Raw genomic sequence first — 17,761 nt, 5'->3', positions numbered from 1 at the left:
AGCTACAGAAAATATCATTTTCTAGTCCAATCAAATCCTATTACATCCTAAATCCCTTCCTTTTCATCTGAAAACCTATGATCTTCACATTTTCTATGCTCATTCATTGCTCTAGCCAATGTCAGATGTGGTAGCAATGTGTACCACTTTTTTAATTGGTAAGGGCAAGCAATGTCCTAAGGTCTCTAAACTCAAGTTTGGACCATTTCATTCTTACTTCAGATTAGAATAAGGTATGAAAAACCAAAAGGAAAAACATCAAAGACCATCTTGTGGTATCTGACTGACAGATTCCAGTTGATCATATTACCATTTCCTGAATTCCAGTAAGCTCATTATACTAATTAACTAAAATAAATGGCTGTAATTATTATGACTCATTTACAAACATCTTTTGAGCTTTGTGTTTATAATAAACAAGGGGATTCAATGATCAAAAGATACAGAGAAGGGTGCCTGGGTAGCTCAATTGGTTGAGCGTCCGAGTCTAGATTTTGGCTCAGGTCACCATCCCAGGGTTGTGGGATCAAGCTCTGAGTCGGGCTCCACTCTGAGCATGGAGCTTGCTTAAGATTCGCTCTCTTTCCCTCTGCCCCTCTCCACCCCCCCCCCCCACATTCTCTCTCTCTAAAATAAAAAATAAAATAATAAAGGAAGCTCTTTCGGGAAAAAAAAAGATAGGAGACAACGTAGAAACTGATTAACTATTGACAGCTACTGGAATTTCCTGTACACAGCACTATAGTCAGAATGTTTGTGTCCCCCTCAAATTCATACATTGAGATCTAACGCCTAAGGGGATGGTGTTAGGAGGTGGGGCTTTTGGAAGGTGATTAGCACATGTGGGCAAACTTCTCAAGCATGGGATTAGTGCCTTTATAAAAGAGTCCCAAGAGCTCCTTAGCCCGTTCTGCCACTGCAGAGGACTGTCCTTTTGCAGAGGACACTGCAAAAGGCATGGTTTATGAACCAGGAAGTGGACTCTCACCAGACCAAGTCCACTGGCATCTGGACATTGGACTCCAGCCTCTGGAACTGTGAGAAATCAATTTATGTTGTATATAAGCCACCCAATCTGTATAGCATTTTTGTTACAGCCACCCAAACAGACTGAGACGGCAGTTATGAGGTCTGTTCTCACAGTTCATCATTCTAAATCTGTTTATGAGTACCTTGCTTTAGCTCAGTGATTCCTAGTGTTTTGTATAAGGAAGACAATAAGCTGTTTGCTCACTCTAGCAGGCTAGCAGTGGTGGATTTTACAAAGTGCATGACCTACGTGAAATGTCTGTAAGATAAAAATATAACATCCTTGACTGAGTTTCTCCTCTGCTACTAAAGTATGCTGCTATTTTGTATGGATCTTCAATATTGAGAAGGAGATACTATGGGGATGTGCATGCATATGTTTTCTACTTAAAGAGCAATCGAGTTTATCATTGCTATATTTCAGTGGGGAAGGGGAGGTCATTGGGAAATGCTTTATCTGTGATTTTTATAGTATAAATTGTCTGCTTAGACACTAGCTGTTCTAAGATTTGCTGTTGTTTACATTTCCAAGAAAGGATTCAGTAATCACAGATTTGGAAGATTTAACAGCTCAAGACAGCCAGATTAGCTGTTCCAAAAAAAGGAGTCAGGAGATACACAAGTGTATCTTTTGTAGCAAATCTTGTACCTTTTGGGTTTACTTTAATTACTTAAAAAGTAGTCACACTCCAAATGACCTCTGGGAAGAGATGCTTGGCGGGGTGAGTGACTAACCCACTGAAAAATCCCAATATACAGAGCCTGGACTGGGGCAAGAGGAAAAGATCCTCACACCCTGCAAAAGCTCCCTTTAGATATGGAGAGAAGGAATATGATTACAACCTTCAGCTAGAAAATGCCCTCTTTCCTTCCTTGGGGGCCCTTAATCAAGGCCCAGTACATAATGCATCACTGAAATTAAGGCAAGGCAACCATTTCCTTGACCTCCTAACCTTGCTGGCAAAAGGGTCTGGTCACACCGTGAGCAGAGGTCCCCTGAAAGGTGTGAGAAGGAGAAGCAGAGTTCTGGCAGAGCTCTGAAAGGTGTGTGCAGCAACCTTTACTGAAGCGTCAATGCCCCTGAATAAAGAACAGAGGTAAAATGATTGGATAGGGTTTGCTCACAAACCGGCTGCTGTGAACCTCAACAGTCATCTGGGGAAACTGCAGCTTCTTGCAAAATGTTTTCTACATGGTACCACATTTCTAATATGTTGATTTCCTTATCTCGGCCTAAAAACCTCAAAAAAAAAAAAAAAAAAGGCACTGTATAATGAACTCTTGGTTCGGGCTTAAAGCACACCCAAAGGCAAGAGAGCAAGGAGGCCAAGTGATGGGAGGAACAGGTGAGAACGGCATGTGGTCTATGGCTCCAGTGCGCATCCTGGGTAACATATGTAACAGCAGGCAAGGGCTCTCACTGTTCATTTTCCCCTGTTCTGTTGTCAAACAACCCAGAGTCACCAGTTTCCATCCCGTGGATATATCCACAAGCTGACTGAGGCAATGAGAAAAGCCATCCCTGCTTACAATTCGCTTGTTCTATACTATGTCACTTCAAGCATTCAAGCTATTGAATTTTTAAACAATTATATTTCCTCAATACAAAAAAAAAATACCTTTAAAAGCTTTTTAGTCATTGGGTTTTGCATATCATTTTTGGAGATGATATGAGGGCTGTTACACTATTAAAACAAACAAACAAACAAAAGAGGTGAGACCGTGAGCTGAAGGATGAGGTCCTGCTGACAGGACAGGACCTCAATGCCACAGTGGGCAGGGTACAATGGTGGTTGGCTTGGGGTTCCGCTCTACCATGGCAGAGCATCGTGCCACAGGAAGGCTTGGAGAAAACTGGTTCATTCTCAGAGGCTTATCAAGCCTTGGTCTCTGCCAAGACTGTCAAAGCATTCTACTCTAACAAACCTCTCATGGGGGGAGATTTCCCTTTGGAGCAGAAACGATTCTAAAGACTCCTGGGGTCCATGAAGAAGCATCTTTGTTCCTACTGGGAACCCAAGCAAAAAGTCTTTATATTCTTTCCACTCTATCTTCCAATTCGTCTGCAGCTTTTCACCACTCTTGCTATGAAGAGAACATGCCACAACAGAGGAAATGCTACAACAGCAAACTGAATGCCACACACACACACACACACACACACACACACACACACACACAGACAAACAGCCAAATGCAACCATCAGCAGAATGACTACAAGAAAAAAATACATAGAAAACTTTCAGATGATATTTCCTGGACAAATTACTCACTTGAAAATTCTTTCTCAGGGGCGCCTGGGTGGCTCAGTCCATTAAGCATCCTACTCTTGATTTTGGCTCAAGTCGTGATCTCACGGTTCGTGAGGTTGAGCCCTGAGTCGGGCTCTGCACTGACAGTGCGGAGCCTGCTTGGGTTTCTCTCTCTACTTCTCTCTCTGCCCCTTCCCCACTTAGGCTCTCACATGCATGTGTTTTCTCTCTCTCTCTCTTTCTCAAAATAAATAAATAAAGAATAAAAAAAAAAAAAAAAAACAGGTAAGCTCTCATCTTGGGAAAATCCAATAGACAAAAATGCAGAACTACAAAATGGCTGAGTAACTCATTACAAAGGGAACCACTGAAAGGTTTCAAAGTTTAAATGTGAACCTTGCTATCTTATGTTGCTATAATTCACAAACCAGCAATGGACTTTTTGATCAATGACATTCAGGCAACACCCTCTTAGATCTAGAAGACTGAGAATTTCATCTCTCAGAATTCCTATCTACATTACACTTAGGGGAGACAAGTTTTATGAGACAAGCAGAATATTGGTGAATATAAATGAACAACTGGCAGATATTCCTTCTTTCCTAATGAATTTTATAATTTAGAGCATTTGAATGCCTCCCTAGGGGAGGAATTCTTTCATGACTAACACTCTTTCTAGTAATTGCATCTATTTTTAATTCATAAAATTTGAATGTGTGTTAGCCTTCAAGAACTTGTATGAATCTTCTATTTAATAAAGATTGACCTTTTATTTTTTTTTAAAGATTAACCTTTTCATTTATGAATGTAGTTTGATTTTAATATGTACTCTACATACAAATCACTCAAATTACACCTCAAAATAACTTTTAAAAATCACCTGGACAGGTCCACAGGTCCACATTAAAAACTAAATTTCAGGGAAAGATAGTGTGCTAAAAATTATAATCTTAAACAAAAGACATTCATAAACTCTGAATGACCAGCAAATCACACTATATATATATATATATATATATATATATATATATATATATATATATATATATATATATTTTCAGCTCACTATCAGGATTCTGTCAAATCTTTATAAAAGTCCACACAAGACTTCTCTTTAAGTTCACATGAGCAACTCACATTTATACGTCCCCTCATCCAAGTCAACTGGTGTCCATTCCATAGCTAAAGAAACACCCCTCCTCTTCATTGTTGATTCTGAAATTATGTTTTCAATACAAGATGTATAATATTCTAGAAATATGCCTCTTAAAGCCATTCAGATGGAAGTATGTCATTCCTTTCATATGTACTTAAAAATCTATAAAATTTAAATAAATCTCACTAGCAAACATTAATGAGACATAAAGTATTCTTAGTATTATTTCGGCCAAAGAAAGGAAATAAGATTTTTTGCTAATGGTCAGAGTTTACATCTCAGTCATGCTTAAGGCTATAAGACATTACTACACGAAAAAAATTGAAAATAGACAGCTGAACAGCACCATTATGTTAAGCAATTAATATCTGGAAAAAAAACCAGAAATCTGTTGAGTAACCATTTAAGCTTCAGAGAAAGATATTTTACTTTATGCTTATGGTTAATCCTGTCTACCTCTATCCTCAGTCTGGTTTGAGGCCAACAGCTATGTATTTGCTGACTAAAGGACCCAACTCCCTCCACTTCAGTAAAATGCATGTTTCAGATCCCCTCCCCCCACCAAGGCACATGGATCCCCCAATTCCCTGGTTCTTCCCTGTGAAGTCAAGGTCATTCCACAACAGCGTTCTTACCTGTTTCCCATCCAGGGTGTACAGGCGTTTCACCACTCCCGAGTCCAGCTTGATGGCATCAGTTATGTCAGTGAGAACCTGCTCAAAGGAGTGTGCGGTTTTCTTGTTCAGCAGAATCCTGACGGCCTTCCGTGGCTTCACCCCACTTCTGATGATGGTGACCAGCTTGGGCCGAATGAAATCCTTATTCTCCCGCACCTCCGAAGGGCTCCCTTTGGCAGTGGCCAGTGAGGACACTGCCCGGGAAGCCGAGGTGGTCTTGACATTCACCGACCAGTTGGGGTTCACGTTCTTGGTGTACTCCAGTTTCTTGAAGGGCTCTATTGAGCCACACACATAGCTCTCTCCTAAGGAAGAGAGAAATATATTTACATTTACACCAGGGTAAACTCATTTCCTTTTTTCTAGTCTTTGATTTTTCCTTTTCTACTAGAACTGAGAAATACTTGTGACTTTTGAAGAATGGAAGCATGATTAACATTTAATGAAAAGAAACATTTTCTACTTCTAATCTGGCTCTGTTCAACAGCAGATTGATATCCTAGGAGGGAAAAAAATCATCATTCTTCCCTTACTTCATTTTCCGACTGCTGAAAGAAATACTGACACTGAATAAACCTCAGAAATAAATAAAACTGAATTCAAAACAAAGTATTCTCTAGGATTTGGGGTATTTATCCTTGCAGAAAACTTCAAAACCAGAGGTACCTACACTTAGTAATAATGTAAATAACATAATTTGAAAATGGAAAGTGGATCAGAAAACAGCTTATTAAAATAGCTACGTGATTCATTGTATGGTGACAGTTGCTAGATACACTTGTGGTGAGCCTAACATAAGGTATGGAGAAGTTCAATCACTATGTTGTACACCTGAAAGTAATGTAACATTGTGTGTCAACTATACTCAAATTTAAAAATCTAAAAAAAAAAAAAAAAAAGCTATATAATTTATAAGTTTGATTGGAGTGTGTGCTAAGCATTTTGTAAAGTCAAGTAAAATTCTGAAAGCAAGTGAAGTAACCGTCACCAGCTAGCCCCCAAGACTTGACCTTTACTGCTCACCTTCTTGTACCCATCAACCTCTGTCCCATATTTTTCCTTAAGCTCTTCTTTCCAGGTAGCTCTTAACTCAGACGAAAGACCAGACGGGCATAGCAACCCTCAAGCAATAATGACTGCCTGTTCAAAAGCTCTAGTGGCCCAAACCACCCAGACCAGTTTGAGCTTAACTCCTAACTCAGGTTGTTGTGCAGGATGACCACGGAGTGACCAACAGTTACCTTTACCTCATTACAATGCTAAAAATCACAGCCAGAGGTGGAGACATAACAAGCAAACAAAACATATGAATAAAGAAGCATGGTCTGTCAACTGTGCCTGTTCCCCCCCACCTCCAAGTCCCTGTGTTTCCCCACCCCTACATGCTTAAACTTGGCTCCTTTCCCACCTGCGTTCCTTTAAAACTTTCCCTGGTTGTTAGGGGAGCCAGTCTGACGCCTTTGTTGTGACTGTGTCTCCCTTCAACTGCAGCTGTTGCCCCAATAAAGCCCTGCTTGTGCTTTTAAATTTTGGGTCCAGCCTCGTTTCTACCAGTGGTAGGTCCAGGGACCCGAGGCCAGAGTCCAGTAACATAACCACACTTCCTTTCCTCCCATCTACACACGGCCAAACACAGTGATCTACATACTCTAGGAAGGCCAATTCATATTTCTTTATAGGTAAAAGATCTTGAGAATGGTTAACTTATAAGCTGTAGCTTCAGAAACTGACTCTAAAATAAATGTAACTATATAAGATGAACGAGGTCCAAGGATCTAATGAATAATACGGTGACTACAGGTTATAACACTATACTATAATTGAAATTTGCTAAGAGACTAGAATTTAAATGTTGTCACACACAAAAAAGATAAATATACAAGGCAATGAACGTGTTAGTTAACTAAATGGGGAGAATCTTTCACAATATATACATATATCAAATCATCATGAGGTATGCTTTAAATATCTTAACAATTTTGTCAATTATACCTCAATAAAGCAGGGTAAAAAAAAAGAAATTAATTACATTATATTTTTATTAAAAATGACTCCTTAACAGAGAATGGTTTAATGAAAAGAATCAGATTATTAAGTAGATGTGGCTCACACAAAAAAGAAGTAACATATGTAACAAGTGATGATAAATCATTAAATGACTGATCCCATATATATATATACGTATATATATGTATATATGTATATATTTCATACATATATATATTTCATGAAGTTAGATCAAAGTATTTTGAAGTTAAAGATTTTATAATGGCTTTTTTGTGTGTTAGTAAGTCTTTGTAACAGAGAACAGTTAAAACGCTAAAAAGCCTTCATAAATGCAGGTAAAGTGACCTGGGACTAATCCTGCAACAGCCCATCTACTTTTATCTAAATCCTTGTCCTATTTTTAACTTACGAGTGCAAGCATCCAAGGCCACAGAATAAAGTATTCACATAAAAATAATGGAACCAGGGTTTCAAAAATAGAAAATCACAGTTATACATGTTATCAAACATTTACTCTGTAAGTGCTCTTAGAAAACACTCTAATGTGTTTATACATTATATCTCACTAGACGTACACCTAGTACAAATTTAGCAACCCCCTTTTCTATTCACCTTCACTGGTCCCAACTATGCTTTCCTCAAGATTTATGTAGATACCAAAAACCTATGCGTGGGGGGTCGCAACAACAGTGGTGCTTTGTGGACAGACAGCACGAATGCTCCAATGGGAAACTGCAAGTCTGAGCTCTCAAGACCTGGCCTCTCCATGCACATGACCTGGGACAAGTCCCCTAGTCTTCTCAGTGGTAGTTTATCCATCCATCAGATGAAGGCTATTCTGGGGGCCACTGATCTCACCAGGCTGTGGTGAAGATCAAACGAGATAACAGAGGTCAAAGTGATCTCAAATACAAAACCACACAGGTGGACACCTGCTCTGGGGCTGCATTACCCTGACTGTGCAGTAAGCCCGAAACGAAAATTAAAAAACCAAAATTATTAGAAATCAGTGAGCGGGTCTTGTAAGGTGCTAATTGTTTCTAACTAGTTACCAGGAGACGTCACTTTGGCTCCATTTCAATGCGACGATGCCCCAAATGTTCCTCAACAAGGCACACACAGCCCAAAATACAGCAGGCAAAACCAGTCTGTCAGAATTCTGTGCTAATCAGAGATACGAAATTGTCTGATCATGTGTAAGTTTATACACTAAGCTAATAATTAAAATCAAAACAAAATGAGTAGTTGACACTCCAACAACAACAAACTTTTTAACCTTAAAAAATATATAATAAGAATAGGGAGGAATTTTAAAGTATTCACATTAACAATGTGGAGTGGGTTTGTTGAAAAAGAAAATAAACACCTTTTTTTTTTTACATCTCCTTAAAGAACATTGAAGAAATTTTAAAGCATGACAACTTTGAGAAGGTAATGCTGATTTGGTTCAAGTAACAATGATGGGAAGAAACTTGTGTTAAATCTGTGCTGTCACTTGGTGGCTCCTCTGTCTGGTTTACCACATTCAAAGACAGCAAAACAATCTTGGGGAAGGGTGTGAGACTCCAACAAAAAACAATCTTGTGCTACAAGGAAAGTAACTGCTGAAAGGAGAGACAGAGCTGGCCACCAAACCCAAGATCACACAATACTCAAACTGTCATTTAGAATCCACTACGCTATCCAGAGGGCGCCTGGGTGGCTGAGTTGGTTGAGTGTCCAACTCTTGGTTTCAGCTCAGGTCATGATCTGAGGGTCACGGGATCATGCCCCACACTGGGCTCCACATTGAGTGTTGAGCCTGGCTTGAGATTCTCTCTCTCCCTCTGCCCCTCTCCCCGACTCATGCTCTCGTTCTTAAATTAAAAAAAATAAAAAAAGAAAGAATCTACTACCCTATTCAGGAATTCAGTAAGACAAGACGAGGTTTCCTTATGCTAAAATGCTTCTATAAAATTGTGCAAATATACTATTCGACCCCTCATTAAAAAAAATTTTTTTAACGTTTTATTTTTGACAGAGAGAGAGAGAGAGAGAGAGAGCACAGGGGAGGGGCAGACAGAGAAACAGAAATAGACTCTGTGCTGATGGCAGAGAGCCCGATGTGGGGCTGAGACTCACAAATGCTAAGACTGTGACCTGAGCAGACGTCGAATGCTTAACCAACTGAGAAGTCCAGATGCCTCGATTTGACCCCACATTTTGACTACGTTTCTTTTAATCATAATTCTGAATTTCTTCCCACCATGAGAGATACTGCCTCTGTCTTAATTTAAAGTTGATTTATTTTCTGATTTTGTTAGAAAATAACTTTTCAGTTAATGTGCTAGTATCATTGACAACCATAAAGCAGCAAGTGTAATTATTCTGAGTGGAAAGAATACATGGTCTTAATTTGGTTAAATAGCTCTGGGTATCCAGTGTTTAATCTCTCCCTAAATGGGGCCAAGACTGAAGAGATATGTATTATTCTTGATTAGAGAATCATCAATAGGTTTCATTCAAGTCCTAACAGAGGTATGAGTGGCAAAGGCCATTAAAAAATAAAAACATACAGTAAACCTCATAATTACTATAATAAACTTCCTATACACACAAAGCCATCTCAAAGTTTTATGGTGTAATTTATACTGCAAAAATAAAATAAAAGTTAATTTAGCAAAACCAAACTATATTTGAGCAAAATGGCCTACTATTGTGATTTATAATAAAAAATATATACTTGGTCTTCAAACCATTTCTGGCACAGAGCTCCTAAAACCTTTGGAATTTCCTAAGTGATTAGAGAAATAAAGGCATCTTGATATGCATAAGGAGCCCCTTTCTACCACACCTGAATTTAGGTTAATGAGGAGACTTTGGGAAAGCAACTAACGATGGGTGACTGAAGCCGGGGGAACCAACAGTATGATTAGAGGGTAGGAATTTTCAGTCTCACCTCCCTGACCTTGGGGAGGGGAGGAGGGATAGTAGTTAAATCCAGTGATTGATTGATTGATTGATTGACTGATTGATTTTTTTTTAAAGTTTACTTATTTATTTTGAAAGAGAAAGCGTGAGTGGGGGAGAGTGGCAGAGTGGACAGAGAGGGAGAAAGAGGGAGAGAGAGAATCTCAAGCAGGCCCCATGCTGCCAGTGCAGAGCCAGACATGGAGCTCGATCCCACAAACTGTGATATCATGACCTGAGCCAAAATCAAGAGTCCAACGCTTAACCGACTGAGCCACCCGGGCACCCTAAATCCAGGGACTTAATCAACTGTGCCTATATGATGAAACATCCATAAAAACCCAAAAGGACAAGGTTCAGAGACCTTCCAGTTGGTGAACACATGAAGATTCAGTAGGAGTGGTGATCTCAGAGGCAGCATTTAAGCTCCAAGCTCTCTCCCTAATCCTTGCCCTATGTATCTCTTCCATCTGGCTATTCCTAAATTATAAGCTTTTATAATAAACTGGTAATCCAGTAAGTAAAATGTTCCCCTGAGGTCTGTGAGCCTCTCTAGCAAATTCATTGAATCAAAGCGGGGGTCCTAGGAACCTCTTCTCTGTTAGCCAATCCATCAGAGGCACAGGTGACAACCTGGATTTGATTGGTGGCTGAAAGGGGAGGGGGGTGGTAGAGACAGTCTCCTGGGACTAAGCCCTTAACCTTGGAATCTGATGCTATCTCTGGGTAGATAGTGTCAGAATTGCGTTGAATTGTAGGACATCCAGCTGCCGTCACAGACAATTGCTTGGGTGTTTGGGGGAAACACACACACACACACCGGAATCCGTGACCAGAATTTTATAACCCCAAATTTGCTTTGACAGTTTGGGATTATCACCTATAGGGAAGCTTAACAAGGATGGCAAGATGACAAAGATCACACACGGTTTAAAGGAAATGGTGTAACACCCTATTTAGAGGTAGAGCTGGGATTCCCGAACATGATGATTTGCTGGGTGGTTATCATACTGCTAGTTTTGTCCCAGTTTATTCAAGCCAAAAATCTTTGTGTTAAGACCGATTCTCAACTTAAAATGTAATGTTCTGGATGTCCAACACACCCCAACAGACAGCTAGAGCTGCAGAAGCAGCATCTGTCTGAATTGCTGTGGCATTTACAAAAGCCAAAACATATTTGCTTTTCAGCAAAGATAAAGAAGAAAAGAAAAAGTAAGGAAATAAAGCATGTGATTATCTTTGGAACTGACCAATGCCTACTGAAATATCAGAATATGGTAATTTCTTCCCTGAAATATTTAGGTACTTGGGGGATCTTGGAGAAATGGAATAATTTAGATTATTTTCAAGATACTAAAAGGTCTATGTTTTATTTGGTTTTCAAAAAAAATCACATATGCATTTGTAAATTTATTATATCGCTATTATACAAAGTATGGAAATAAATGTTCTCTAACAAAGTTTATTATTTAAAAATCTGCAAAGTCAATTCTACTTGGCCATTGGCTCCCATTATGAAAGTAAAGGATTTCCACTTAAAAGAAATAAACTAAGTCACTACTGAAAACTGCCAGTGATGTGGTACCCAGATTCCTAGTTGACCAGGCCTGTGATGAGTGAGCTAGGAAGGTGTCCCTCCACAAGATCCCATATTAGGAGATTCTAGAAGTTTGCTCTATTTCCCCCTACTGCTGGAGATTTTTCATTGGCTCAGAGTTGTGATTTGTAAATTTCATATGTGACATCACTTAAGCTCAGTGTGAAAATGGCCCAATCTCTGGTTGCTACCTCCTCTAGGACTTCTTTAAGTTCCAAAGGTGGTATATTTAAAAGTATCTTAAGTGAGAGATACCTATAAAAATTTAATTTTTCCAGAAAATAAAGTTTCTCATTAAAAACTCTAGCAATTAAAATTTCTCTTGTGAATTATAGTAAAAACTGCAGAAGACTCAAATATATATTGAGACCTCGGAAAAGAAACTGAGTAAAATTACGTGAAAGCTATTATTTACATAATAAAATATAAAGTGCCTTCTGGATATTGTATTTTATGAGCCTATCTCAAATATACACAGCAACATTTCATCACCTTCCTAAAAGGCACTGGTTCAGGTAGACAATTTTGATAGCGCTATTAAAGGCAAGAGAAAAGATTCCCCAAAGGTACTTTGGGTCATTCTTCCATGGAAGTCACTCATAATATAATAGTACATAAAAATAAGCTTACAGAAAATAAAATTTGAATGTGTACATCAGGCCTATGGGAAATGTCAAGTTCTTAAATTCAAAGCAACAGAAAAATAACATAAAGAAAAAAGATTGAGAGATCCAAAATTTTACATTTACAACTGATATAAATGAAAAGTGGAAAAACTAAAATAAAAAAGAGAAAACAGACTAAGGATCTACACAGAACAACGGGTTACTATAATGTGCAAAGCTTATTATAATTCACAAAAATGTAAGGTACTAAAACATATGACAAAGGATAAAAACAAAATAAAATAGAAATAGAAAACACCACTAGGGACATTATAAATTGATAACCCTTTTTGAAAGCAACATGGCCACCTGTATTTGGAACCCCAAAAATATATATTCTCGTTGCTAAAAATTTCTCCTAAGCACATCACAGAGTAACAAATAACAAAATTGCAACAGATACGTACAGCACTTGCCATAAAAACTAAAAATTGGGGCGCCTGGGTGGCTCAGTCGGTTGAGCGGCCAACTTCGGCTCGGGTCATGATCTCGTGGTCCGTGAGTTCGAGCCCCGCGTCGGGCTCTGTGCTGACGGCTCGGAGCCTGGAGCCTGTTTCAGATTCTGTGTCTCCCTCTCTCTGCCCCTCCCCCGTTCATGCTCTGTCTCTCTCTGTCTCAAAAATAAATAAACGTTAAAAAAAAATTTTTTTTAAATAAAAAAAAAAAACTAAAAATTAAATACAAGCCCCTAAGTCTTTAATAATAAGTACAAAATCTGAATTTGCCACTCTAGGGAGTGAAAACAATCCTAAGTCGTGAGCTTGTTTTCAAAAGAGCTTAGAAAACAAGATGTGTGGGGTGCCTGGGTGGTTCAGTCAGTTGAGCAGTTGAGTGTCTGATTTCGGCTCAGGTCATGATCTCGCAGTTCATGAGTTCGAACCCATGACAGCTCAGCTGACAGCTCAGCTTGGAGCCTGCTTCAGATTCTATGTCCCCTTCTCTTTCTGTCTCTCCCCTGCCCATATTCTGTCTGTCTGTCTGTCTGTCTGTCTGTCTCTCTCTCTCTCTAAGAATAAATAAAACATTAAAAAGAAGAAAAGAAAGCAAGATGTGTAGGGGCACTTGGGTGGCTCAATTAAGTGTCCGACTTCTGCTCAGGTCATGATCATGTGGTTCATGAGTTCAAGCCCTGCACTGGGTTCTCTGCTGTCAGCAAAGAGGCCGCATCAGATCTTCTGTCTCTCTCTCTCTCTCTCTCTCTCTCTCTCTGTCTCTCTCTCTGCCCATCCCTGACTTGCTGTCTCTCTCAAAATAAATAAATAAATAAACTTAAAAAAATCTTAAAAAATGAAAAGAAAGCAAGATGTGTATGAAAAGATTTCACAAGGCAGTAAGTGATAATTGCTAAATACATGGTCGAGGCAACCCTAACTCAGAAGAGAAAGAAATCACTTCTCGCTTCCCACTGAGTGACCAATAAAGAAATGGAATTCATGGTGACCTCAGAAGTGGGGGTAAGATTTTTCATAGAGAAAAGAAAGAGGACAGCATCTCAGATAAAATAAAAATAATAATACGCTCTACTACACAGTACAGCCAAGGGATAGTCTGTGAGATATTAATATGTCTTTCTCAAAAGACCCAGGTTTCAGAAAGCTCCCATTGGTTTCAGCGTGAGGGAAGGGCTGGAGGTAGGACACAGGGAGAGAGAAGTCGAGAAAGCTACTATAACAGACCAGGAGAGGAGATGGAGAATTGACTTTACACCTCTGCACTGGGGGCAGAGAGAATCGGATGCAAGAGGAATACTTAGCAGATAGACTCGACTGACTAGACAGCAGAGACTGGCAACTGTCTGGATGTGGGACCCAAAGGAATCGGAGTCACATGATGAAAATGAAATGATAACATTGAAACTTCCATTTTGGTTGACTTCTCAAGTACCGCGATAGGTAAAATAAGAAGGGAACCAGGTTTGGACTCGATGCTAAGGAAAGAAATTCATTTGGTTGTGCACATACTAAATTTGGAGTTCCTAGGAGCCAACCAGTTGAAGATTTCCAGCAAGCAATTAGAAATATAAGCCTGGAGTTTGGAAGGAGAGGCATGTGACAGCTGCAGAGATGGAACTGAAGAAAACGTTCCGGGAAACCATGCCCAGCTGGACAAGAAGAAACCCAGGGCAACAGCAGTCTTCAAAGAGTGCCCAGAAATGGAGGAGCCGCTGAAGGGAACAAAGACAAATCAGGTGCCTGGAGCCATGGAAACTGAAAGCTGGTGAGTGTGTGGCTGGAAAAGAACCAGACATCAGCATCCAACGCTCCAGGGACATCACTGAGGATAAGGATTCCTAAGAGATCACTGGCCTGGCCACTAAAAGGCCACATGTGGCCCTATAATGGCCACTTTCGTTCAGTAGTGATGCTGGCTACTTTCATTCATCCATTCATCCATCTATCCACCCATTCATTCTCTTTCCTCTTTCTTCCCATAATATATTGAGTACTTACAACTACCATGCTGGGCAGTAAGGACACCAATGGTTCCCTGAGTTCTTGAGACTTTGATATAAAATGAACAAGTATATTACAGTGTCATGATGCTAATTAAGGAGCTGAAGTATGATTGCAAGTTGAGGAAGTATAGACAGCATATACTAATATTTCTTAGCACAGAGCTCTGGGTTTGAGAGGCCAGAAAGACCAAGGCAAGAATGTTTGCGATTGTGGGAGATTTGTGCATCTGTCGGCTGAGGGATGAGGGTGGAGACACTATCGGCAGAACAGGTTATTTGAACGTCTGCCATGTAGCAGATCCTGCGCTAACCCATGCTATTTAACCTGCAATCCTCAACACAACCCTATGAGCGAAGTATTAGCACACCGCTTACCAGAGGGCACAATGAGGCACAGAGAGCTAGGCAGCTGGCTCAAGGTCACATGGCTGGCAAAGGTGGAGCCAGGGTTCAAGTCAGGTGGTCTGACTCCAGAACCATAACTTAACCACGACATCATTATGCACCCTCAGGAGGGCACCCATCTTACAGTCCTCGCAGGAGAAAAAGGGAAGCCGGGAGACAGCAGAGCACAAGCAAAGAACGCAGCCAAGCTCACTGCTGAGTGTATCAACGGGTAATAGGAGACACGTACAGAAGAGAAGGAAGGGCAGGAGAAGGGCCACTGAGAGAAATACATGCAACATTGTGGGCTGTATTCCATACGTAAGTGGAGAGCCATTGTGAAGCAAAGGTATGGCACAAAGTGGTTTGTCTGTGGCCAGGTTTACATAGGCAGGAAAACTAGTTTAAAGACTATTGTATGGGACATATGCGTGTCCTAAAGGAGTTGACCTAAGAGAGGCTACAGAATGGAAAAGCAAGAAGGTGCCTGAGTAGTTCAGTTGATTAAGTGTCTGACTTCAGCTCAGGTCATGATCTCACAGATGGTTTGTGAGTTTGAGATCTGCATCAGGCTCTGCACAGACAGCACAAGCCTGCTTCGGATTCTTTGTCTCCCTCTCTCTCTCTGCCCCTCCTCTGCTCATGCTGTCTCTCTCTCTCTCTCTCTCTCTCTCTCTCAAAAATAAATAAACATTTAAAAAAAGGAATAGAAAAGCAGGGACAAATACAGATTCCATAAAGAAGACAAAAACATTGAAAAAGAAAAACTAAGACATGTATTTCTAGCTCAGAAGCCTATTGTAATAGTACAGGAAAGAGATGACAAGTTTCAAGTGGTAGGAATATGAGGAGTTATTATTTAATTTTTTAAATGTTTTTACATCTTTCAGATTTTCTACAATGCTCACTGTGTAAAAATGTATCACTCTGCCAGTAAAAAAAATAGTAATATTGTGATGAGGACTTGAAAACTATAATAATGATGGTGGAAAGGACAAACTGAAGAAACATCTTAAGCAAGATCAACAGAATTTAGTAACAGCTTGTATTTGAGGGTGAAGAAGAGAAGTCAAGGGGGATGTTAAGTTATACGGCAATACGATTTCACAAGATCCAGAATATGAGAAGAGGAATAAACTCTGGGTAATGGAAAAGAATGAGGTCACATTTATGCATGTTAAGTTTGAAAGGACTAAGGACAAGAGTATCAGTTAAATATATCCAGGTGCTGGGAGTGCAGAAGAAAGGTCTTATTATTATTTGGGAGAAATGGGCCTTAAGAGTGGTTAACATAATCAGACTTGATGACATCATAGTAGATCTAAAGACAAGTAAGTAGTATTGGTCATCTAAGGGTGAGAAAAGTAAAGAAGGAAATCGCAAATCACCATTAGAACATCACCACAACAATTACTGTAGACAAATCCACGAGTAAATGCCAAAATTCATGAGCAAAAACTTAAGGAGAAGCAAGACATTCACGGAGCCTCAAACTTTCTCCCCCAAATATTTATTAGCTACAAAGGGAAAAATAGTAACTTTAGAGTGAAGGACACTGGCAAATACCACCTTAACCAACTTATGGTTAATCTCACCAGTAATAAGACACAGCAACATCTTGTACCCTGAAATGATGCACTGAAAGGAACACAGCATCATTTCTGTGGAATTCTTGCCACAAAGAGATAACTTGAATCTAATCATCAGCTAAACCCAAACTGAAGGATGTTCTACGAAATAACTGACCAAAATGGCCAAGTCATTAGAGACCAGGAAAGACTGAAGAACTGTCACAGCGTGGCAGAGATGAAGGAGAGGTGACAACTAAATGCAATGTGTGGGGCGCCTGGGTGGCTCAGTCGGTTAAGAGTCCGACTTCGGCTCGGGTCACGATCTTGCGGTCCGTGAGTTCGAGCCCCGCATCAGGCTCTGGGCTGATGGCTCAGAGCCTGGAGCCTGCTTCCGATTCTGTGACTCCCTCTCTCTCTGACCCTCCCCCGTTCATGCTCTGTCTCTCTCTGTCTCAAAAATAAATAAACTTAAAAAAAAAAAAATTTAAATGCAATGTGTGATTCTGGAACCAAAAATAAAAGGCCACTAGTGGAAAATTTGATGAAAGCTGAAAAAAGCCTGTAGTTTAGCTACTAGCATTGTTCCAAAGGTAATGGTACCATGGTTGTGTAAGATGTTCCATTATGCGAAGGGCATCTGGGAACTCCCTACCTTTATGACAATTGTATTAAGTCCACATTAATTTCAAAATAAAAACTTTTAAACATGAGTACGGTAGCCTAGAACAAGGTTAAATTGAACCTCTATCTCACACTAACATTTACTAATATGACATCCATTAGAATACTTTTTAAAATGAAAACGCAGGGCACCTGGGTAGCTCACTGGGTTAAGCGTCCAACTCTTGATATTGGCTCAGGTCATGATCTCACAGTTTGTGAGTCTGAGCCCTGCGTCGGGCTCTGCAATGACAGCACGGAGCCTGCTTGGGACTCTCTCTCTCCTTCTCTCTCTCTGCCCCTCCCCTGCTTGCATGTGTTCTTTCTCTCTCTCTCAAAATAAATAAATAAATGTAAA

General features: G+C 39.9%; 1 protein-coding gene across 5 annotated transcripts in view; it reads right to left on the bottom strand.

Moving 5' to 3' along the window:
• The window catches only part of DCLK1 (doublecortin like kinase 1), a 345,761-nt gene that overhangs the window by 315,672 nt on the left and 12,328 nt on the right, over nt 1-17,761 (bottom strand). For all 5 annotated transcript variants that reach the window (XM_060637361.3, XM_060637357.3, XM_060637356.3 and 2 more), the window contains exon 3: nt 5,074-5,420. In XM_060637361.3, coding sequence (XP_060493344.1) covers nt 5,074-5,420 — 347 coding nt within the window. The remainder of the gene's footprint in view (nt 1-5,073; nt 5,421-17,761) is intronic.

This window comes from Panthera onca, chromosome A1, assembly GCF_046562875.1.
Source record: "Panthera onca isolate mPanOnc1 chromosome A1, mPanOnc1 haplotype 2, whole genome shotgun sequence".
NCBI classification, from domain to species: Eukaryota; Metazoa; Chordata; class Mammalia; order Carnivora; family Felidae; genus Panthera; species Panthera onca.
This window is presented reverse-complemented; position numbering and strand designations above follow the sequence as displayed.